General features: G+C 41.8%; 1 protein-coding gene across 4 annotated transcripts in view; it reads left to right on the top strand.

The window, feature by feature from the left end:
• The window catches only part of LOC147021003 (fibrillin-2-like), a 305,412-nt gene extending 280,312 nt beyond the window's left edge, over positions 1–25,100 (top strand). For 3 of the 4 annotated variants that reach the window (XM_085890782.1, XM_085890783.1, XM_085890785.1), the window contains 6 exons: positions 8,433–8,549; positions 8,787–8,915; positions 14,004–14,123; positions 14,591–14,822; positions 19,416–19,593; positions 22,704–25,100. In XM_085890782.1, the coding sequence (XP_085746908.1) occupies positions 8,433–8,549; positions 8,787–8,915; positions 14,004–14,123; positions 14,591–14,822; positions 19,416–19,593; positions 22,704–23,090 (1,163 nt within the window). In that variant the 3' untranslated portion in view covers positions 23,091–25,100. The remainder of the gene's footprint in view (positions 1–8,432; positions 8,550–8,786; positions 8,916–14,003; positions 14,124–14,590; positions 14,823–19,415; positions 19,594–22,703) is intronic. The other variant, XM_085890784.1, reaches the window with a different exon arrangement.
• The last annotated feature ends 1,015 nt before the right edge of the window (positions 25,101–26,115 follow it).

Genomic DNA, 26,115 nt, shown 5'->3' with positions numbered 1-26,115 from the left:
CATGAGAGGATCCAAACCACCATTTGGCCTCATTTGCTTCTGCGCCTTGCCATGCGAATCACCTCTGACTCTGACATGGGGTGAGGGTATCCTGGGTCGCTTTCTGGCCACGATTGTGTACTGGACACCAAGTGGGGGCCAGAATTGAGCGGAATGCGAGGGTTTTCCATGTGACGTTGAACAGATTCTCGTGCATACTTGCGCATCAAGCTACATGCCAAAACGTTCCAAACACAAGCATCTGTAATGGTACGTGGCGTCCATTGTTCTACAATATCTTGAAAGGACAGTGGTCGGCGTCCATGGTGGTAACTGTGGTTGCAACGTTTATAGCGGTTGTGTGAGGTGGTTGAAGCATTGTAGCCGTTATGGTGAGGTGGTTGAAGTGTTGTAGCGGTTATCATGAGGTAAGCGAGCTTGAATAGATGTAGAGATTTTTATAAGGGCATTGTAATGGTTACAGGAATGGTGTAGCATTGTGGTTTGAGTATGGCGAAGGTCTGAGGTGATGGTCGGTTCGGGAATGGCACGAAGTTTGAATGAGGTTTTGGCGACGTGTGCTAATGAGCTGTCTCTTGTTACTCTGAGGGCATGCATGCATGAAGAGAACATCTTGTGTGCAGCAAAGTCAATAAAATAGATAAAATAATAAAGACTGGGAATAAGACCAACCTCAAAGCCCTCGCAACACATTTTGTCCCATAAACCTATGAGGCATAAGGGAAGGGCTATCGAAAACGAATACTAATGAAATAACTGCCTCAGGACCGTAATATTTTGAATGTCATAACCTCGGGGAAGTGGCGGTTTCGCAGAGCCGCAACAAAATATATATTTTTGGGGTATTTGGGGGCTATACACACACACACACACACACACACACACACACACACACACACACACACACACACACACACACACACACACACACACACACACACACACACACACACACACACACACACACACTAGCGTGGTTTGGCTCACTCCGCTCGTCTCTTCACACGTCGTTGCAAACATTGACGTCACAGATTTGCTGTGTTGTCATGATTTGCATCAATCATAAGACAAACATTTATTTTCTACAAATTTATTTGTAATGTTGGTGATATATTTGTTTGTAATATAAGAAGGTACAAGTGGTCGAAATGGTCAAGGGTCTAATCTGTCTGAAGGGTGTATAGAACCAAATGGTGCTAAGGTCTAAGTTGTCTAAATGGTCTTTGGGGTCTTTGGGGTCCTCGGTGACTTTTGGGTCTTTTGGGTCCTCGTTGACTTTTGGGTCCTCAGGGGGTCTTTTAGGTCCTCGGGGACTTTTGGGTCTTTGGGGTATTTAAGGTCTTCAGGGTATTTTGGGTCTTTGAGGTGTTTTTGGTCTTCTGAGTCCCCGAGGTCTTTTGGGTCTTAAGGGTCTTGGGGAATTAACTTTCAAACAGGACGTGATTAATAGGTATATAGTCTTCACGGACTGATGGACGGCTTCATGGCTTCACCGCCTCACCGTGCTTTTCGTTTTCATTTATATCGATATGTTAGTATTAAAGCCCGTCACAAAATTAAAGCCCGATATGCACAAGTTTGTTTTTTTTTGTCCTGGAAAATAGAACGTTGAAACCACAGTCATGTTAAACGATTGGCCTTGAAAACCCGACTCAAATTGTCCTTATGAAGGGGGACAGACAAATACACAAGTGCACATTGTTTTGTTTCGCTATACACAGTGCCTATAGAAAGTCAACACCCACTTTCAATATTTTCACCTTTTGTTGCCTTTTAGCCTGGAATTTAATTTCATTAAATCAGGCTTTTCCCTCCTTTATTTACACATCGTAACCAACAACTTCCAAGTGAAAAACAAATTTGACAAATTTCAGAAAATTAATTTTAAAAAAATACAAAACGAGAATATCTTCATTGGATAAATGTCCATCACCCTTATCAGAGCAATTGTAAATTAACTCAGGTGTAACCACTCACATTCAAATCACATACCAAGTTAATTGGCCTCCACCTGTGTTAAATTGTAGTGATTCTGATTATTTCAGAGTAAAATCATCTACTCCTGTAGATTTCCTCTGCTGGGTGGTGCATTATATACGTATATATATATATATATATATATAGATGTCTTCCTGTATATGCATACATATACTGTATATATTACTTCCTGTATACTGTACATGCATGTACTGTATAAATTACTTCCTGTACACTGTACATACATGTGTATATTTCTTCCTGTATACTGTACATGCATGTACTGTATAAATTACTTCCTATACACTGTACATATACTGTGTACATTTCTTCCTGTATACTGTACATACATGTACTGTATAAATTACTTCCTGTACACTGTACATATGCTGTGTACATTTCTTCCTGTATACTGTACATGCATGTACTGTATAAATTACTTCCTGTACACTGTACATACACTGTGTACATTTCTTCCTGTATACTGTACATACACTGTATATATTTCTTTCTGGAGACTGTGTGCACATACACTGTATACATTTCTTCCTGTGTACTGTACAGCATACATATACTGTCTACATTTCTTCCTGTATACTGTACATACACTGTATACATTTCTTCCTGTATACTGTATGTACATACACTGTGTACATTTCTTCCTTATACTGTACATACACTGTATACATTCCTTCCTGTATACTGTATGTAGATACACTGTATATTTCTTCCTGTATACTGTATGTACATGCACTGTATACATTTCTTCCTGTATACTGTACATACACTGTATACATTTCTTCCTGTATACTGTATGTACACGCACTGTATACATTTCTTCCTGTATACTGTATGTACATGCACTGTATACATTTCTTCCTGTATACTGTACATACACTGTATACATTTCTTCCTGTATACTGTACATGCACTGTATACATTTCTTCCTGTATACTGTATGTACATACACTGTATACATTTCTTCCTGTATACTGTGCATACACTGTATACATTTCTTCCTGTATACTGTATGTACATACACTGTATACATTTCTTCCTGTATACTGTATGTACATACACTGTGTACATTTCTTCCTGTATACTGTACATGCATACATATACTGTAATATGGAATAGGCAAAACCGAGAAGTGAAAGTAGAATTCTTCTTACATTCGCTTCTTAAATATATATCAAATTAAAGTCTTTTTGCAATGAAAAAATAAATATTACCTTAACATTACCTTCACAACTATACTGCAGAGAACAGGATCTCATCTGAAAAAAAAAATCCTCAACATTACCTGCACAACGACAACTACACCACCAAGAACAGGATCTCATCTAAAAAAATAAATACTAGATTGAACGTAGAATTCTTCTTACATTCGCTTCTGACTTTACCTATAACTTGTTCACAGCTTTATATGCAATTTCCGGTTAATTCGGCCTAGATTCGGGATCAGTGATCAAATAACATAAATCACAATTAAAAATTATTTTTTGATGATGCGGGAGGAATGTAGGTAATTTGGTCACGGGAAACTTGGTCACGGTAAAACGGTCACAAGGTAATTTGGTCACTAATTCGGTCACGAGGTAATTTGGTCACGGTAATTCGGTCACAAGGTAATTTGGTCACGGTATTATTAGGGTACCCTGTGAGTACAGGGTACCCTATTGTTTTTCTTCTGTTTATTATTACGCATTATTATTATTATTCTTCCGCCGGCATTTTGCACCCTTTTTCGCTTTAAAAATCATTTTCTCTGGAACACTAAGTCCGATCGACAGGAAATTTTCACCATAGTATGTATCTTTTTTGATAGCACAATCACGTTATAATTATGACGTCATTGGTCACGTGGTACGGTCGCCATCTTGAAAAAAGCGATAAACTTTGGACATCTGTATCTCGGAAACCGTGCAATGGAAAAAATTTTCGTTTGATACATTTTACTAAGCTCCCTATGGGGAACACGTGTGATTTTTCGTGACGTCATAGGTGAAGCGATATACCGGTGAAAATTCGTCAAGTAGAACGCCATATGGGAAAAATCTGAAAAATTCTGAGCATCATCTACGCCAAAAATCACTGACGAAAATGTTTTTTTTGACGTCATCGATGACGTAATTCGGCCGCCATCTTGTTTTTTAGTGTTTTTTTTTTTAATCTTCTTCTCCAGAACGGCTATGCAGATTAGTAAACTTTACACGCACATTCCCCCTGAGGTCCTCTTTCAAGTTTGTTAATTTGTTGTTGATACGTCACATGGTTTGGCGGCCATCTTGAAAAAACCCTAAAACCTTCAAACATCTTCTTCTCCAGAAGCGCTGGTCCCATGAAGGCGAGATTTCACAACTATATTCGGGATATGTATGCGATGCAAGTTTGTTAATTGCAAAGTGATAGGTCACATGGTTTGGCCGCCATGTTGGATTTAAGAAAAAAATATTAAATAATGTTTTCTCTGGTATTTCATAAGCCATCGAAGCGAAAATTTGCAAGTGCCTTCCTCGCTCAAGTCTGCATACATGGTAAAAATTTTTACCTCAGAAGTCACATGGTTTGGCGGCCATCTTGGATAGAAAAATAGACTTTATCCGATTTACACAAAACTTCACACACTTGTTCGGGTCGACGATGGAAAGCAGAATTTAAATTCATGATATCCTCGGTCACAAGGTTCGGCAGCCATCTTGGATTGAAAATGAATAAATTTTAAAAATCTTCTTCTCCAGAAGGGCAAGACAGATGAAGACGAAAACTTCACAGATATATTCCCCATGAGGTCCTTTCTCAAGTTTGTTAATTTGTTTTTGATCGGTCACATGGTTTGGCGGCCATCTTGAAAAAACCCGAAAACCTTCAAACATCTTCTTCTCCAGAAGCGTTGGCCCAATGAAGGGAGATTTCAGAACTATATTCGGGACAGGAAGGCGATATAAGTTTGTTAATTTAGAATTGATAAGTCACATGGTTTGGCCGCCATCTTGGATTTCAGAAAAATATTAAATAATGTTTTCTCTGGAACCGCTTAACCAAACGAATCGAAAATTTGTAATTATCATCTAGCAGGCAGTATGCACGCTTGGTAAAAATTATGATGTCACACGTCACATGGTTTGGCGGCCATCTTGGATTGAAAAACGCACCTTTACCGATTAACACGAAACTTCACGTACGTGTTCCAATACCCAGTTGGAAGCAGAATATACATTTCTGATGTCATAGGTCACATGGTTCGTCAGCCATCTTGGATTGAAAAACAATATCTTCAAACGTCTTTTTCTCTGAAACGGCTGAACAGATCCAGGCGAAACTCCACCACTATGACCCGCCTCTCCATTACGAATAAAAAGTTCCCACCCCTTTTGAGGTACGATGCAACGTTTGGCAGCCATATTGGATTGAAGGAAAAATATTAATTAATGTTTACTCTGGAACTACTGCATCAATAAATGTGAAACATCAAGTTTATGGTGGAACGCTCATGCGGAATGAGGGTTTGAAATTTCAACGCGATCGGGCCCAGGGTTTGGCAGCCATGTTGGTTTTAAGAAAAAATATTAAATAATGTTTTCTCTGGAACTGCTTAACCTGGAGAAGCGAAAATTTGCAGTTATCATCCACCATCGTGTTTGCACACGTGGTGCAAATTATGACATCACAAGTCACATGGTTTGGCCGCCATCTTGGATTGAAGGATAAATATTAATTAATGTTTACTCTGGAACCGCTGCCTCTATATATGCGAAACTTCAGATTTATAATTCAGGTGACATGCGAAATAAAAGTTTAAAATTTCAACCTGATCGGTCACGCGGTTTGGGAGCCAGAATTATTTAATTATTTGAATCTGGAAGCCAGTAATAACGAAATTGAATGCTTTGTGCTGCCCGGTTCGTAACTCATCTGTTCCGTGCCGTCTCGAAGCAGGCCTGTGTTTGTATCACTATTAAATAATGTTTTCTCTGGCACCGCTTATCCTTTCAATGCAAAACTTTGCGACTGTCATCTGCAGAAAGTCCCATGTTGTATCAAAGGCCGACACGTCTGGGTACCCGGTCATCACTGCCAGCAGTTATAAAGTGGCAGTTCTAGTTATTATTTATTATTCACTGCATTTTAGGCCAGTAAGGCCCAAGAGCAGTAATGCACATTTTCATTTCATGGCCGGCGAATCTTGTTGGCATAATGACGTATTGACCAAGTTTCCTGACTACAATAATGGAATCGGAATTTAAAAGTTGAGAGAGACAGAATCGATTCCATTATAGTAGTCAGCAAACTTGGTCAATACGTCATTATGCCAACAAGATTCGCTGGCTATGAAATGAAAATGTTTATTACTGCTATTGGGCCTTACTGGCCTTAAATGCGGTCACGTGAATAAACGCGGCCTTAAATGCAGTGAATAATAAATAATAAATAATAATAATACCGTGACCGAATTACCGTGACCAAATTACCTCGTGACCGAATTACTGTGACCAAATTACCTTGTGACCGTTTTACCGTGACCAAGTTTCCTGTGACCAAATTACTGCGCCCCTGCGGGAGATATCTTTATTAAAATCAGTGGAGGAAATATACACCATGTCTGATATTATTTGGGTCTTTCATGTCTCCAACGATGCCTTTATCTTCCGGCATGCATCATTCCCTATGATAAAAACCGGAAACAAAAAAAAATCAGAAGCAAAAAAAAAAAAAACGGAAGCAAAAGGGTCATAGCCAACGACACGGATTCGAAATCGTCAGGGGTATTGTGTTGTTGTTATTTCCTATTCTCTCATGTGCAGGCGTTAAGTATGAAGCTCACTGCGTTCGCTAATTTGGAATAGGCAAAGCCTAGAAGCGAACGTAGAATTCTTCTTACATTCGCTTCTTACTTTACCTATAACTTGTTCACAACTGTATACTTGCCAACTATACCGTGGTACGTGTAAGCGCCGCATAGCTGAAGATTTTGACGCAATTTCCGGTTACTTCGGCCTGGATTCGGGATCAGCGATCAAATAATGTAAATCACGATTAAAAATTATTTTTTGCTGATGCCGGAGATATCTTTATTAAAATTAACTTTGGGGAAACATAATTGAATAAATAAACAATCACTTCTGGTCAAGAATAAAAGAAAATATAAGTTCTGGAAAGAGTTTCAAAATCACTCCCGGTAATGTTAAATACAAAATAAACACTTCCTGTCATGAAAAAAAATCACTTTCGGAAGTATAAAATTAACTTTGGGAAAAAAATAATTGAATAAATAAATAAACACTTCCGGTCATGATCTCCCGGCATGCATCATTCCCCCATGACAAAAACCGGAAACAAAACAAAAACGGAAGCAAAAGGGTCATAGCCAATGACACGGATTCATAATTGCCAGGGTATTGTGTTTTTTTTTTTGTTGTTTCCTATTCTCTCATGTGCACGCGTTAAGTAATATTCACAAGATAGAAATAAAACCCTATCGTGTTTATACACCGCACAGCGTTTAAAAACAACCGGAAGCAAAAGGTCATATCCAATGACACGGATTCGAAATAACCAGGGGTATTGTGTTGTTGTTGTTGTTGTTTCCTATTCTCTCACGTGCATGCGTTAAGTATGAAGCTCACTGCGTTCGCGATAATTTTCTTCCTGTATACTGTACATACATACACATACTGTGTACATTTCTTCCTGTACACTACAGACATGCCTATACTGTATATACTTCTACCTGTATACTGTACATACGTACACTGTATACATTTCTTCCTGTTTACTGTATGTACATACACTGTATACATTTCATCCTGTATACTGTACATACATACATACACTGTATAATTTTCTTCCTGTACACTGTACATGCATACATATACTGTCTACATTTCTTCCTGTATACTGTACATACATACATACACTGTATACATTTCTTCCTGTATACCGTACATACACTGTATACATTTTTCCTACATGCTGTATACATTTCTTCCTGTATACTGTACATGCGTACTTATACTGTATGCATTTCTTCCTGTATACTGTACATGCGTACTTGTACTTTATGCATTTCTTCCTGTATACTGTACATGCCCACATATACTGCATGTATTTCTTCCTTATACTGTACATGCATACATATACTGTATGCATTCCTTCCGGTATACTGTACATGCGTACATATACTGTATGCATTTCTTCCTGTATACTGTATGTACATACACTGTATACATTTCTTCCTGTATACTGTAGATACATACATATACTGTATAATTTTCTTCCCATATACTGTACATACATACACATACTGTGTACATTTCTTCCTGTACACTGTACATACATGCATATACTGTATATACTTCTTCCTGTTTACTGTACATATACATGATATAATCTTCCCATTTTGTGGCGAATTCTTATTGTCATCTCCATTACGTTTACCTGCCTTTGTCTCACAGACCTGGACGAATGCACAACCAAACGACACAACTGTCAGTTCCTCTGTGTTAACACCATTGGAGGATTCACTTGCAAATGTCCTCCAGGATTCAGTCAACATCACACAGCTTGCATCGGTAAGAGTCCCGTATCCTTTAACCTCACATTGCTGGCTCACAGCGAGCAACAGAAGGAAAGGCGGCGGTGCCAGAGCCCCGTGGTGTTTAACTGTTTCTGCACTTACCAAAGCCCATGTTTACCTGTTCCAATGCAGTGATATTATCTTTGCTGCATTATCATGAAACGTGAGGCGTCATCAATGATGTGTGTGTCCACTTTTGATGTTTTGAAAATACAGTCAACTTATCTTTCAGACAACAATGAGTGTGTGGCCCAGCAGAGTACCTGTGGCCTGCGTGGTGTTTGTCAAAACATTCCTGGAAGTTTTGAATGTGAATGCCTGCACGGCTTTTCACTGGACTCTTCTGGTTTGAATTGTGAAGGTAGATATCATTCTCACGTGTTTTATTTATTTTTTTCTTCTCATGTTTGTTGATGTTCCCCACTGATCACTTTGAAACCATTTCCTACTTCTTTTTTTCTTTCTTCATCTCTTCGACTTACCTTTCAATTCCTGTCAATCACCACCATCCTCGCAGACATGCTTCTTTGTGCATTTTGGCGAAGAGCTGACGCATCTTTATTTGACTTTTATCTCCCAAAAGGTTTGAGAGTTGGTTCTATGGTAAAAAAAAATATGTCTCAAGAATCTGAATCTGGTCGTCTGACAAAAATCTACTTGGACGCTTTTTCACAAATTAGCTTCAGAGTCGTGGCACCATCAAAAGTATTTTGCACAAAATTGCTCATGCCCAAAAATGGTTAACCAGACCTACTTAAGGAAAAAATTTTTTATCTGAATCCATCAAAAACCTGTTTTGGGGCAGTCATCTTTTCCAGTTCATTCAAGTGACCTTTAGATATTGTTACGGCCTTGGGGTCAGGAGCTATCATGAGGGGGTATCTCAAACCCACACCCTGACCTCCGAACCTGCAAGTCGACAAGCCACGGATAATAGCGCGGCCCCGATGGGTTGATAAGCAACAGCGGACGCCGGTTAAAGCCACAAAACCTCGTCGGCTCCTCACTCCTAAACTACCGTTACCGATTAGTGGTTTGGTAACCTTTACCAGAGAACCGTGCTCCCGACTCCACACCTTGTCTACTCATTTCATATGGCCAAGCGAAAGCGTGGTCGGGAGTCAACGATTTCAGAGCGAACTGGTGGGGTACAACGGTTCCGTCTATCTGCTATACAGGTTTCAAAGTAAAGTTTACCAGTTTTCGGCACATATTTACGATCACAGTTATTTACAGGACATATGGAGATTAAAATCAATATGGCACGTATGTCCAGCGGCATTCAAGCACGTACACAGATCAAAAGGCACAGAGAAAAAGCAATTACCCTGAGCACGTACATTCCCCTTCTGCAATCTTAATTACCGAGGGACAAATAAAACAGGCACCACAATCACACGGGAAAAGTAGAGAGGAAGAAAAAGAATAATGGAGCATGCTTATGGCCCCTGGTTCACCTGACACATACACGGTGGGCATGTGTCGATCCAAAGTGAGGGGCAGGATAAGTGGGGGGAAATGGGGAGTGTCGGTGCAGTATCAGATGTCGTGTTTCATTCAGGCTCGTGCATGCTCGTCACAGGCCAGTTCCCTCTTGGCGGCTCTCGTGGTTCGGGCAGGCAGATGACAGGATGAGCTTGGCAGATGAGAGAGAGACAGAACCAGACAGACAGACTCACAGTTTGTCTGTGAGTCTGTCTCATAATGGTACTGGTGTGAGGGGAGAATGAGCACGAGTCGACCAAAGGGATCTCTGGTTCCTTGTAATTATTCTGTCTTCAACATGAATTGAACTTTGGCACCTACTGGAGCTGATACAAAGTCATTGACGTGACATCTCGGGATTGGCCTCTTGAAACGATTGGGACCTGCAATAAGAGGCCTCTCGGAATTCATCACACCATGCTTGGCCCTTTTCAAAGTAATTCAGCAGCTCATCTTTTATAGGACCAGCAACCTTTTTCCCAGAAGTGAGACAATACCAACTAGAATGGCATTTGGTGGAGCGTATACCTTCGCCAGGCTGAACAGTTTACATTTTGTATCCCACTGATGGGCCGGATCTGCATCCGGACCTTACCTAAAATCTTATCGGCTCGTTTATTGGCACCTACCCAACTCATCTACCTTGTTTCGTCCGAATTTGTCCATGACTTTTTGAGATATCGTGCTGTGCATCATTTTTGGCCTTATCTCTCAATGGTGAGGAATCACTTTAGAAATTCTGGAATCCGGATCTTCAACAAAATTGAATCAATTCATCCTTATCACACACCCAACCTGTGCACCAAGTTTCATCCAAATCCATCCAGAACTTTTTGAGATATCCTGCTCACAGACAGACAAACGGGCGAAAACATAACCTCTGTCCATCTTTGGTGGCGGAGGTAATTATCGTCATCATCTTGAGTAAATAGATTCATTGTCGATTCAAGACCAGCAATCATTATGGTTTGATCCTTGCTGTCCTTCTGAACCCTGAAAGCCTTTAAGTATTTTGCGGTATCTTCGAATGAGCTTACACTTGCCTTGGAGAGTAAATTACCTACTATTTAGCTGCGCACTGCTTTGCTCATCATCCAGCACTTCCATGCTGTTACAGACTGTGAATGATCCGAAACATATCAGCCGTTGTGCAGCATCAACATTGACTCTGTTATCGTGTCATATATGTACTGGCGTACGTGAGGTCTTGTTGGTTCATCTCACCGAGAGGGCTCCTCCCTTCAAACATACCAGGATGTGTGTTGTCCCTCTTGAGAAGTGAAAGGTGGTGGCGAACCAACCATCTGGCATAATTGGGCCAATTACCAGCAAAGAAAACTGGTATCATCTGCCCAAATGCAGAGCTGAACAGTTCCAAATTATTTGACTTGCATGGCCTGTCTGAACACCATAAATAGATTCACGAGCTTGACATTGATCATCCAGTACCTTGGCAGTACTTCCATGCTGACATGCTAGTGTCTCCTCTGTGTACCTCCTACATTCTGTCATTTACGGTGTTCATCATCAGATCTTTCAATTGTCCACAATCGAAATCATCTCAGGAGAGGTCCATCGGGTGTCAAGAAACTTCTGAAATGCAAAACCTGGATGGCAATCGCCAACAATGGATGGATATGTTTGCAGCAGTTTAAGTATTTTCCAAGGAAGAAAAGCATTCAGTGATCCTGGTGTCAGAACTCGACTCTGTCAGTATGTTCGGTCGACCAGAACCATCGAGCAAATAGGCCTGGTGTTGGCTTAATGGTTAAGGTGGCTGGCTTAAGATCCTCGGGTCTTAAGTTCAAGCCCCTTTTGGGCTGTTGAATTAACTCCAGGTAGGGTTGATTCAGCCTGTCATCCTCCGAAGGTTGGCAAAATGAGTACCAGCATGCTGGTAACGGGCACACCTGCACCCCCATCAGCAGCACACCTGCACCCCCAGAAAATGATGCAGCCAAGCAACTCCAGGCTGCACACTAATAAATAAAATCAAGGAGACATCACAAACACCCAAAATATGCCAGGTATATGTGAAATTGGCCAAAGCAGATAAAGACATTGTCGTATGTTGGTGTTTCATTTGGCTGGATCTGCATCGCCAGTTTTGCCATCGCCAGATTATAAGTAAATAATTGCACAGTCTTCTTCTTCTTCTTCTTCTTCTTCTTCTTCTTCTTCTTCTTCTTCTTCTTCTTCTTCTTCTTCTTGAGTATGGCAGCTTGGCTGCCAGGCAGCTATCATTTTGTTGGGGGACGACTGTGCCACTGATGCTGTGCCCCTACACCAGTACACTGGTACTCATTTTGCCGACCTCGGAAGGATGAGACTGAGTCAACCCCACCTGGTGTTAATTCAGCAGCCAACGGGGCTTGAACTCAGGACCCTAGGATCCCAAGCCAGCCACCTTAACCACTAAGCCAACACCACACCACAGAAAATATAAAGTTTACTGAAACACTGATGTTAATCCAAAACTACAATATTGTTACGGTGCCGTGGGGTCGACCGTGAGCACGACCGCTAGATGGAGCTGCGAGCCGGCTCGACTGGTCACCCGGAATGCTGAGGTCATCGCCCCGGATAAGTCTGGAGTGGACGGGTCCTGACTAGACCGAAGTTCGCCAATGGATAGACCACGTGGGGTAGGGTCGATTGCCAACTTTTCAATTTACCTAAGTACCCAAGTGGTCCGACTACCGGGGAAGTTCACCCTCGGCCGACTTTGTCCGAATGGAGACGCTATCGCCGACTCGGATCCGGTGTAACCGAGCGGAATTACCAAAGTCGGGCTGGACCAAATGAACAAGTTACGAGCACTAATCCTCAAACACGCGTCATGTCGAGCCAATGAAAGAAACACAAAATGAACTGATACATTTTACAATTGGGGGTTATTTATACAGTAATAATGGGGAGCGAGGGAACACAGAAGAGCAGAACTATACCGAATACAATAAATGCAAGTATATACAGCGAACAAAGCACTTAACAGTTTTCTACTTGTTAGACGGGCCCACGGACACACATACGCACACACACACCCTAGAAATGGTGGCTGATGCCTTTAATGCGGACTTTAATGCGGACTTCAGATGAGCTGAAACACAGGGTCTGCCTCGGACCCTTCCACCTCGTATGGTCTTAAAGCTGTTCGGACCAGGCACCAGCGTGGCGAGCTGGATCCAATCACCACAAGCCGCGATCCTCTCCGAGCTCCGGCGGATCCCTTCGTGCTCCGGACCACGTGCTGGTGAGACGAGGCGCCGATCCTTCCCGACCCGATGCGTCGCTTCCCCGAAGAACCACCGACCAAGATGAGTCCAATAAGTCACACCAAACCGGGAACCAAGCAGAGACCGCGAAGAGCTCCACACACCAAGAAAAGCCAGCCGAACCAAGATAAGGCCACGAAGCAGAACAACCAACCCCACCAAGCAGAACAAAAGCCACCAGAACATGAGCCCGATGAACCCCGAAGGCTCACCGAAGACAAACCCAACTCACCAGAACCTGAAGACTAACCAGAACCAAGCAGAGGGTCCCTCTCTTATCCCTCTCAGCCCCGCCTCGCTTCCGGCGTGACTCATTCGCCCTCGTGCGCCGCCCCCCGCAACCACGGGTGGGGGCTGTTTACCTCGCTTTCAGCCGGACCCGCCCCAACCGTCATCCCTGTTTACGCCGTTGAATCATGGGATGGGAGGGCTCTTCTTCTTCTTAGTTGTGGAGGAGGGTGGTTCTGATTGAACCCTAACTATTAAATTGAATCACAGCGCATTTACATAGATTTACCCATTAAACAATAGAAGGCGAGCTATCTATAGAACATGGACTTACCGAGATAACTGAGCTAAAGGACCTGAATGATGAGTGCGATAATGGTTTCCAGATTCGCAACAATATGTTTATGTTGAAATAACGATTCCATCCCGTAACCAATTCTGTTCCTTCCTTTGCCTCAAAGATATAAACGAATGTGATAGTGGCCACCGTTGCCAACACGGCTGCCAAAACATTATTGGTGGTTACCGGTGTTCCTGCCCAAATGGCTATCAACAACACATTCACTGGAACCAGTGCATTGGTACGTCGCAAACAGACCCATGAACGCATCACATTCATTACTCTTTCCAGACGGTTAAACGGAATCCTAGATCCTGAATGCAATTCCTTCATGAACATAAGTTTAAAGGGAGAGAAAAGGCAGAAGATATATCAGAGGAGAAGACAAAGAACGGTGCTGATAAGAGGTCCCCTAATTCTGTAAGCGGGCCATGATGCCTAAGACATTGTGTGATTGGTGCCTTAAAGTAACTTTGTTGGACATCATAAAATGGCAATACAGTGAGGTTCCACAGACAAAAGGGCAGAATTTACCATTGATGCTCGATCTCGAGCTCACATGTCATCAGGCAGCCCTCAGTGAAGGTGGAGTACCTTTGGCTTGTCACAAAAGATTAACACTGTACATCCCAAGAAGAAAATAGCTAACATTGAAACCAGTAATGTTACTGACTTTTGTCTTCTACCACCCTTCACACCATCCACCAGATGAGAATGAATGCATGAACCCTTCGCTGTGCGGTTCTGCATCGTGTTACAACACACTTGGCAGCTACAAGTGTGTTTGCCCTTCCGGTTATGGCTTTCAACATTCATCAGGCTTATGTGAGGACGTAAACGAATGCTCATACACGGGGAACCCATGCAGCTATGGATGCTCCAACACCAAGGGAGGTTACCTGTGTGGTTGTCCACCCGGTTACTACCGTGTGGGTCAGGGGTAAGTTACCAGCGATCGGTTCAAACTCACAGATTATCACGACGCACAAATTTAAGAAAATAATTGGAGATATTGGCTTGTGTGTGGATGGGTGACGACACCGGGGTTGGTGCAGCGCAGGCGTGATGGGTCGAACGGCATCCAGCACCAAAGTTTTTTTTTTGGTATACTTTTGTGTATCAATACAGAACTGATTTTTAAAAGTTCTGCACGATGCACGGATGATTCGGAAACATTTCGCATGATTTAAGTCACCGGTTTGGACAAAATGTCAAAAGCTTTGCAAAATACTTTGTCAACAGCTGGATATAGCGTGTTAACTTTCATGACATGTTGTGACGTCATGCACAACTTAAAGTTAGCATTGAAGTGTTAGGTGTTGATAATACAACGTCTAAACATTGATTATTTTATTGGCAGGTCGATGTTTTTAATATTTAAACATGTTTTACTTGGACCGATACCTTATGTGTATGAAGTCCACCGATTACACCGACAGTCAGCAAGTCGAGCACCCCGGGCACAAATGCTAATTCCAAATAAAGATAATGCTTTAACCTCACCCCCCCACCCCCAAGGATTTATCCAAAGTCTAGCTGAAACAGTTTCTCACGAACAAGGTTTGCAATGGCAAGTCACCACACAACAACCATTCTTACGGAATAACTTTCTTGAAAGAACTAGCTGAAGGACCGGACCCGGCGTTGCCCGGGGAAATTCAACGAAATGTGTGTTTGTATATTTCCTTCATTTCAAATTGAGGAATGTTGGCTTTATGGTTTCAAATTAATTACCGATCTTGGACGTTGCAAAATGTGCTTTGACCGCTTCCCCTTCTTTTCACTTCTTTTTGATCAATTTTATTCTTTTAAGTACAACAAATCACTACAACCTCAACATACGATCTTCACAAAACATATTACTCGATCGCTCCCAGGAGGGGAATTTTTTTTTTTTTTAGCACTTTAGTGTATAAGCACAAGACCCGATGGAGGCCTGAAGGCCAATTATATTATTTCAATTTTTCAAAAATAGTTTGTTTTTTTATCCAAACAGCCCTCGACCTTTTCTGGATGAAAGAGAAGGCCATGCAAAGTTTGGTTGCACTGGTTTCTGCAGAATAAACACACAAACAAACTTTCTTCTTTGTATATTAGATGCACAGAACGATCAAAATTGAGAATCACTAAACAATAAGAGACTTTTGAAATGATGTAATCCGCCCCAGAATGCTTGGCACGCATGCGCGGGCCTGTTTCCGTATATTGTGCATGCTGTGAGGGCTGTTATAAATAAGATTTGTTCCCTAAAATACTTGGAAATGTACCCGAGATAAAGGGATGCGCACACAACAAAATAGTTCGAGGACTTTATCAGTTCGCCCAAAGAACTGAGATCTTGTAGCTTTCCAAACTGCAAAATCTTGATGACGTGGCCCGGTGCAAAGCCCAAAGGATCGTAGACAGGCGCGTTCTACCAAAACCCCCGACGGATCGCTGCCAGTGAATGGACTTTGATCCTTGCTGGAGTGTCTCTGGTGAGCATGGCAGGCTTGGTAATTTGTTGAATGGATGTCTGCAATTGGATAGACCATGCTGTGCATCAAAAGCAGTGCAGCAATAGCTACCAACTCTTCGGCAAAGGAGATCTTCACAACATGAAAATATACAAATTGTGCCAGCCATTATTTACGTGGGAGCGAGATGTATCAGACAGATTTCCCTGAGAGAGACACTGTATCTGGTTTGGATACTTCTTATCACCGATGGTAAGATCATATTTGGGAGTTGTAAATGCACAGAGTAAGTTTAAAATAAACTTTTTAAAATGTTGATATTTACTATTAATCATGTTGGGGGTGGGGGAAGGGTTTCGGGAGGTGGTGGGAGTGGGAGTTGTGAGGGCTGTTGTAAATATATTGTTTGTTTGGTTCCGGGGCCACACCATAAGTTATACTACATTTTTGCATCTATTGCTCAAAGGAGACTCGTGTGTGTGCGTGCGTGCGTGCGTGCGTGCGTGTGTTTTGTTATCTCCATAATTAGTATTTCAGAAGTTAGAGTGGAGTCCTAAGACTCAAAGTCTCCACCTTTGTTTCGGTTATGGATCATGATTCACGGGCAAAGTTGTGAAGATGTTTTCTTCTGAGTTTTGTTCCGAAGGCTCTTTTCAGGATCGTCACTGAGCCCCCAGACATCCTCCAACTGTAGTTTGTTTGTGGTAACGTTCCCAGGGATGGTTTGTACAATCTTTGTGAGGTTCTTCTTCATCATTCCCGTTGCTCCAATTATCACTGGTCCAATTTTGGCATTCTTCAGCTTCCAGGATCTTTTCATTTCATTTTTGAGATCCTGATATTTGGTCATTTTGTTGATTTCCATGTTATTTAGACCAAAATCACCGGTTACTGAAACCTTAATGAACAATGCCTTCTTTTCCTTTTTGTATCTGAGTACTATGTCCAGTCGCAGTGCTTTGTTTTCTGTGTTCACACTGGATGGGATCATCAGGTCAAACATGAGCATTACTCCCTGGCTTTCAATGATTGCTTTTGGTTCATGTTTCCATGAGTTTTCTGGAACTGGGATATTTAAGTATCTGTAGATGTACCAGTGGATTACTTTACATACCTTGTTGTGCATTTGTGTGTACAGCTGTTCTGACATGAGTTTTTTTTTTACATCCCGATAGGAGGTGACTCGTGCTCTCTGTTTCTACCTTGCAGAACCTACATTTGGCCAATTGACTCAGTCCTGCTATTTTCTTAATGCCATTCGTGTCGTGTCCTTGATCTGGGGCATTTATAATGATTCGTTCTCCATCCCAGTTGAGCTGACCTCTTCTTAGCCATTCAAGTGATCCTTCTTTGTCTATCCCCAGCCGGTCCTACTCCAATATTATATATATATATATATATATATATATATATATATATGTATATATTTTCCTTCTCTATTGTCTTTCTCACAGTTGGCAGTGTATATCTGTTGATATTTCATCTTGTATTTTTCTTTCATCCTTTTTGCAATCGTTGGGGCTGTATTTGTTGCTGTTTCATTTTGGTGCGTGACATCTTCTATTCGCACCTGTTTTTGGAAGTTTTTTTGCAAGGTGAGTGAGAGATGCCTTTTCTGGCTTGTTTTCATTCTTGTGTGCAAATCGTATTCTGTAGTCTTTTGAACTTTTCACGCACTCTGCTAATCCTACAGTCGTCGCTCAGTGCACTTGGTTGAGTTCCATCATCAGGTTGAGGTCGTTACCTCCTCCTTTTCTCGGCAGGTACATTATCAGGATGCACTGGTTTTATCTCATATTTTGTGGATTGTGAGGAGTTTCTTTGTTCTGATATCTAGTTTATTGATTTCCACTTGTGGACAGTTGACTTCCGCAGCTGTATTGAAACACTGGTTCTGCTAGTTGGTTTATGGCTTTGACTTTGGTCCTTGGAGAGAGGTACGTTTTCAGGATCAGACACGTTCTACGCAGGTATTCTTTTCATGACATATTTGGTGATATATTGTTTTCAACATTTTGTGTGACATCTTTGGTGGCCCTCTTGTACTCCAAGGTATTTGTAAGGTGCTTCGTTGTCAAACTCCTGTATTGTTTCTCAGTCGATTTTTATGTTGTCCATTTTTGTTGGTCTACCTTGTATGAATGTGCACTTGGCACACTTATCTCGGCAAAATTCCATTTGGATGTCGTCATCGTACTATCTCACTAATTTCAATCGTTCTGTCGATATTTTTTCATTCGGTGCAAAGAGTTTTAAATCTGAGGGAATATCTTTTTGGACGTTCTTTTACCAGTGACCAGTGGATTACTTTACATACCAGTGGATGTTAGGGTGTATCTGTGATTCTGTGTCCTTGCTCATTGATGAGGTAAGTGTGTGTGTGTGTGTGTGTGTGTGTGTGTGTGTGTGTGTGTGTGTGTGTGTGTGTGTGTGTGTGTGTGTGTGTGTGTGTGTGTGTGTGTGTGTGTGTGTGTGTGTGTGTGTGTGTGTGAGAGTGTGATCTTTATCCACAACCTACGCTTGCTTGTATTAACAGGAAATTACAGGACCTAGACACCTCTCATCTTCCATGATTTTCTTCATAATATTATGGAACGTTCTCAAAATTATGATATGTTGTAATTTAAATAAAATTTCTTTCGAAATCACATACATTATAAAGTGCATTTTGAAGAATGTGCCGCAGCACATTGCCAACCGATGGTGGGCAGAGAAGGGTACTCCCTCCTGGAGAGCAGGAGTACCTGCTAATAATGACAATGAAGGATATACTATTTTTTATTTTTTATTTTTACAAAAGGTGTCAAGGCTCGTGGAAGAGCAGAACAAAAGACAGCAAAGGGGTCAACAGGCATTCTGTGAGGATAACATTGATCATTGCAAGCGATAATGATCATGATGGGTATGATTGTGATACAAAGATGAAAATTAATTGAGCCGATTATTTTGATAGGGCTATAAACTTTGACAGTGATAAAGATGTCATTGGTGATTGTGAATAATTATGATGTTTATAATCACTGCCTGTTATAATATTGACTGCAATGTGATACAGCAGCATTCCTTTGTTTTTCTAGGCACTGTGTATCGAGCATTGGCTTTCCAAAGGAGCCAGGAGTTTTGGAGAGTGAAAGAGCGGTCCCGAGTGAAAACGTACTCTCGCCAGAAACGTGTTACGAATGCAAAATAAACAGCTTTGGCAAAGAAGGCAGAGTCCGTCGTGATACCCAAGACGCTTCACCTGTTATAGAACAGGTACGAGTTTGATGATGGTCATCTCGTCATCAAAATAACCATTCTTATTCTTTATAACTCTCTCTCTCTCTCTCTCCATCGAGTGCAGCCTGTGGCTGCTGGTTGCATCATTGGTTGGGACGCGGCGATGCCGCTGATGCAGTGTCCCCCTTACCAGTGCACTGGTACTCATTTTGCCGACCTCGGAAGGATGACAGGCTGAGTCAACCTCCTGGTGTATTAATTCAGTGGCCTAACGGGGCTTTGAACTCAGGACCCTCGGATCCCAAGCCGCCACCCCAACCACTAAGCCAACACCAGGCTTCTTTATAACTGATTCATTAAACATCGTTTCATTTTCTTTCTCATTCTTTATTTATATCATTTATTTTCCTTCATATCTAAGAGGATAGATCGAACCTTGAAAATGTTTCATTCAAACATCATCTTTTTGATTGCAATGTGCCACAGTAAAACGTTCACTTCAACTAAAGACCTGTATACATCTGGTGACAACAAATAATAACGTATTGTTTTACAAAACAATGAGGATTTTTTTTTTCATTTTAACTTAATTACTTGAATGGTGCACAACCGGACGATTGTGAACGAGCATTCTTGAATTTCGGATTTTGGGTTTTTTATGTATTCTTAAAAGTCATGGGACACCACCTTTCAAGTTGTGAGATTGCTTCAACTGTTTGTCTGGTTTGAATAAACCTGAATATCATCAAGAAAAGCAGAACAACTAGTCTGAGAACAGTCCCATTACTTGGTTTCAGAGCATCATGTCCAGGAGGAGTTAATGGAGTTTCGGTGAGGAATGATAATCTGCTGTCAGCGAGTAATTGCCCTCATCAGGATGATGTCAACCATCCACGCCATTCTCAAGTCAACCTTGGGGAACAGGCAATCATCGTGGACTGCAGGCAACACTATCCCCCAACCAGATATGTGGGAGACCATTGAAAATCACCTCAAGTGATTTAAAACCCCTGCAATGGATTATATTAGAGAGAATAAACGTGGCTCTTCCACCACATAAAATCTCTATGATGTGATGTAAAAGTCTGGAGAATTATTGAGATGTCAGACAAGTTCTAGTCCAGTTCCTCAAACCCTACTATACTCCATGGAAAAATCAATGAAGAGCAACTGCACACAAACCTTTCATAAGCATGGTCAATATACAGCATCTTATTGTGCAGTATAGCGAACAACTATCCTGAAATTTTGAAATGTGGAAACAGGTTTTGTGGAGTGATGAGCCACATTGTTCAAGTCTATTGGCAAGGGCTGTGTGATGCCTTGGGTTGGCAGTTACAGGCCTGATGACAACAATCACAAAATCTGAAAGGAAAAGGGTTTCATTTGGTGAGGAAGGATGGGGAATCCCACCTCTGACCCAAACCATATAAATATGCTGATTCTCGCACGCAGCAATCAGCCCGATTAATTGATCCACAGCTATAGGAAATCCAAGAGAACCTCGCAACAGCAAAACTCCATTCACTACCAACCTGCACAAAGAACCTCAGCACCCAGCCTGGTGGTTACCTTGCAATCGGAAACTCCATTCACTATCAACCTGCACAAAGAACCTGAGCACCCAGCCTGGTGGTTACCTTGCAATCGGAAATTCCATTCACTACTGACCTGTGGTTTGAACCAGCTCAGAAAAGCTTCCTATTTCACTTGCTTTTCTCTGTTATACACATAGGTATACTTCCTTGTACCCATTGGCTGCAATGAAGTGTACTCGCATTTAAAGAATAATGCACATTGAAATGGGAAATGAAAGATGAATCTGTCTCAATCTTACTTTGAGGCTGCCAGGCACAGAAAGCATGCCTGGGGTTTTAGGATAAAGGCCAGAGTATATATTTTTTTCCAACTGCAATCAGCACTTCCAAGGTGATGTATCATTTACTTTTTTTTTTCCCATGGAGAGATTATTTTATAAGTCAATAGACTCTTGCGATGTTTTTTTTAAGGTAAATTTTAACCCTTTGAACCCGAGCGGCCGGTTTACCAGCCGCTATTCAAACCTCCATATACGCGAGCAGCTGGATTTTTCTACAGGGAGCCCAGTGTGGGGGAGCTGAAAATCTTCGGAGCTCAGGGTTCAAATGGTAAACATTTAAAATATTTTTTTGCAGCTGGTTTAGACCAGTTTATCATTTGATAAAATATTTCAATCACATTCTGCAAGTGAGTGGAATTGCTCCATTGCTAGGGAACAAGCTGGCTGGGTACCAAGGTTCATTGGAGCAGGTTGGCAGTGAATGGAATTTCCTGATCCTTGGCAGTCTGAAATTGCTCCATTGCTGGGGAACAAGCTGGCTGGGTACCAAGGTTCATTGGAGCAGGTTGGCAGTGAATGGAATTTCCTGATGCTTGGTAGTCTGAAATTGCTCGATTGCTCGGGAACAAGCTGGCTTGTTGTTATGCATGAAAATCAGCATATTTATTACACTTACCCATCAAAAACCAGTCATCGATGTTCGAATCCAGGTCGTGACGAGGACACGGGGACATCTGCAAGATATTAAATGGCCGCATGCCAACGCTTGCTTTGTGCATTATCAATAAAAATGTTTGTGTCCGATGACTTTTGATCGGAAGGTATATCTGGAGTCGGGAAATGTGCTGAGTATTATCTGGCACACTGTGAAAAGGAAATAATTTTTTTAATGCATCGTTTGCATTGGTTTTGAACAAATCCTGGACAAAACATGTCAATAAAAGGATTGTTAGATGAAGCATTGGAGGTGAAAAAGAAGGATATTCGTTTAATGATCGAAAAATATCGATTTTATTTTTCTCCGAACATCAGGAGATGAAAAACATAATGCGGAAGGAGGCATCCCACGGATATAATGTCTTGTTTACTTGCTTTAGGCATTAATGATGTCAATGGATTGTTGAGTTACCTTACAGTCAGTCGGGACATAGCCCTTCGTTTGCTGCAAATCTCTTGTGTGCAAATCGATTAAAATGATTGGTAATGGAGGAAGGCCCTCGTGTGAGCTTGAACTTGCATTGCATGATGATTTTTTTTTTTTACCAGATGAAGACATGAAAGAAATAAAAATCATCATCAACTGATCCAGATGCTTTTACCACCACAGGATGTTGCACCAAGCCTACCTTCAGACAGGCCAATCTCCCTCCGAATTTCACCAGAAGATTTACCCTCTGATGGTCACGTCCTGTCAATGCTGCCCGCCCTCGCAGTGCTGACCGGTCGGTCACGCTACCGCATCATCTCTGGCCCTGCCTGTCAGCCGCACGGGCCTTGTTTTCGAGCACGCTCACCGGGCTTTCCGAGAGGACCGAGTCTGCTCACTCTGCGGCGGGCCACCGCCCATCCCGGGAACTACACGTTGGTTTTGGGGAGTCACGCTACTTTGGCCGCTTCGCAGCTTCGGCGGTTACACATGCAGCACAATAGAAACTATCTGGCAGGAGAGCTTGGCCACAATCTCCGGCTGCAGCTGCACATCCACATTGTTTGATTTTCTAGAGTTTTCCATCTCTCGCGTATTCCTGCATGAGCCATCAAAAACTCTTGCTCACGTCCTTTTGTTCCTTCAACTGTCCATTAATTTTTTTTTACCACTTCTTTCTTTCCTTTTGTGAAATAGCTTAACATTTTGTTTCATCTGCAGCATCTGCCACATGTCTTTGCTTGCCCAGGGTCCCACTTCCAACCAAGATCAGCATCTTCCTCATGAGTGGGAGGTGGTGAGGTTAACTGATTTGAACAGTCCTTCAGCTTGAGAATTACTCAATTGCTAACATCTATCCAGCTGCATAACTGATCTTGGCCTCAAGTGGGACTCTGAAGCACACGTCAGACACTCCCTCCTGGTGAGCACCATTCGGAAATGGCCTAAAGTGAAACTTGGTGTGGGAAGTACAATCCTTACAGTTGTAACTACATTGAAACGAGCTCGGGCGAATTCCGACCTCAACTAAAGAGGGAAAAGAGGGAAGGAGGGTCGGGAGGGTGGGGGGGGGGTAAGGATCGGGATGTTGCTTATGTCGTGCTGACGACCTCTTATCAAAGCAGAAATGTCCACTCTTGTCTCCCAGAGCTGAGACCTGGCAAAAGCAAACTTGGTCCATGATGATAAATGCTGCAGGATGACGTCATCATTAATAGGAGCACTATCAAAGCAAAGTATGGGACTATATTAAAACTGTCTTCTTAAGCTGAAGGACAAATCAATTTATTTTTCTCTCATTTCTTTCTCTGTTTCCTATTACCATCAAATCGCCTTACTTTCCATTCTTATATCATTCGTTTGTTTTCTTCCTTGTCCTTTACCCCCACTTTCGACGTCGATCACCTTTTCTTCACCCATTCATGTTAATCCCTCCATTTGCATCCACTCTCGTCACTCCCACCAGGACCTCCCACTCCCTTGCTCTCTCCTTCTTCACACTTCATCGAATCCTCACTATTTTCCTCCTCCTCTCCTCTCCGAGTGTTGTCTCAACCCAATTCTCATATAATATTTTATTGGGGGGTGGGGAGGGGTTCTGATGTTATTTCTTTGTTTTTAGCAGCAGAAGCAGTTTTGGATGTTGAATGTAAAATGGTGCTTTTTCTACCGATATCTTCAGGCTGCCCTTGTTATTGACTGTGTTCAGTTGGCGAATGAGAAGATGCGGAATGGGCTTCGTGGGATTGGGAGGGTCACACTCCGATTTTCAGAACGAAGCCTTTACATTCTGTTTTGGCATTCAAAGCATTACAGTGGAGCTAGGCAACACTTGCATCACAACCGTGCACATTATTTACCAAGGATAAGTGAATTAAATTAACCAACGGTCTAAAAAAGATAATTAATCGATGACAATTTTAGGTTTGAAGGGGAAATGTGTAGCATTGAAAAATAACAGGAGTACCAACAGGGAGATTGTTTTTGAGCTCAAGGGCTTGGTCGTCCAGTCATTTAATTGTTCATCCTGATCCTTTGTCTGGTGTCTTAAACTAAATTAAAAGTTTTGCTTAATCACCGTAATTGCAAGAACGATGAAGAAGAAAACGCAAAGCATAACTGTCAAAGAATGGCTTATAGATGGGAGAATCCACAATAAAAATTTTTTTACAAGAACCGCAGAATGGATAACTTGAAACCACAACTAGTTCAAAAGGTTTGGTCAACAAAGCCAGAGGTTCAGAAAGTGCAAATTTTTAAATCAGTGGCTTTCTTCAGAAATAAATGGAGGAAATTGGCACTCATATCTTCAATGCCCTCCTGGATTTGTGGAGCAACACAAGCCTGTGATAGACATTGAGACACAAGTAACCATTATAATTAATCATCACTGTTTGCATTCTGGATTGGATGGATTCAGGATGACAACACAGAAGCAAAGTCAAGGTGTGTGTGTGTGTGTGTGTGTGTGTGTGTGTGTGTGTGTGTGTGTGTGTGTGTGTGTGTGTGTGTGTGTGTGTGTGTGTGTGTGTGTGTGTGTGTGTGTGTGACAGAGACAATTTTATATATTTTTTCTCTTCTTCCCGATGCAATACCTTCCTCCCACCTCTCCCTCTCCCTTTCCTCACCCCAACTCCATGCAGCCGAATGACAGTGGTGACGATGAGTTGCCTGGGTCTCACGGTCAATTCGAGGTTTATATTTGCTCTTCCCCTCCAGGAGAGCATTTAAGATCTGAGCTCCCATTTCCTGTGTTAGTCCCTGATGAAGGCCACTCTGTGGCTGGAATGTTGAATTCTGAACCTTTTTCATTTTGGCCAAAACCTCGAGCTGGTTGTGGTTTTGAGTTCTCCGTTCTGCGGTTTTCACAATTTCAATTATAGATTCTCATAACTACAAGCCGTTCTTTGATAGTTATGCGGAAGTTCAATAACCACGTTTTTTGGGCGGGGTTTCTTTGGCAGTGCAGTGACATTTTACAGCACATGCCAATGAAAGCACCGAGTTTCTGAATGTTTGGCAAGAATGTGCCACGGAATTGAGGAGGCTGTCGGCATCAATCCCAGGACCGCCTTAGATGTGGGGCTTGAAATTTTTGTAAATGACTAACAAATATTAAAAGGATCATGCAATTTCAGATTACGTGAATTTAATAATTCTAAAGTTGATATTCACAGGTCGGGAGACATTTACCATTTTTATGGTCGCTCTTACTATGCCATCTCCTGAATCATACTGGAACTGTTCAATTTCGTTTTTTTTTTTTCTTTTTCTTTTTCAGATATCGGAAAAGTAATAAATCTTTCAAGCAGCTCACAAGTTTCATTTCCATCATGAAATTCCTGTGATTTCTCGACAGTTAAGCTTTTATTGCCGACATTTTTGTTCACCAACGGCCTTTCTCTTGACATCGGCTTCGCGTGAAGTGTGCGGAACCTCAAAATCGGGCGAAAGACCAAATAATTTTCATGTTCCATCTTAATGACGTTTTTTCCCATCTTCGTGAGATGATGAAACCTTTGCTGCCTTCAGCAGCTCCGATTTTTTCACTGTTACAACATCTTGCCATTCGTGACTGCATTTTGAGTGTCTC

The sequence above is a fragment of the Eptatretus burgeri genome, chromosome 8 (assembly GCF_056783735.1).
Source record: "Eptatretus burgeri isolate ZD-2024b chromosome 8, Ebu_testis_v1, whole genome shotgun sequence".
NCBI classification, from domain to species: domain Eukaryota; kingdom Metazoa; phylum Chordata; class Myxini; order Myxiniformes; family Myxinidae; genus Eptatretus; species Eptatretus burgeri.
The sequence above is the reverse complement of the archived record's forward strand: the minus strand, read 5'-3'. Positions and strand labels throughout refer to the sequence as shown.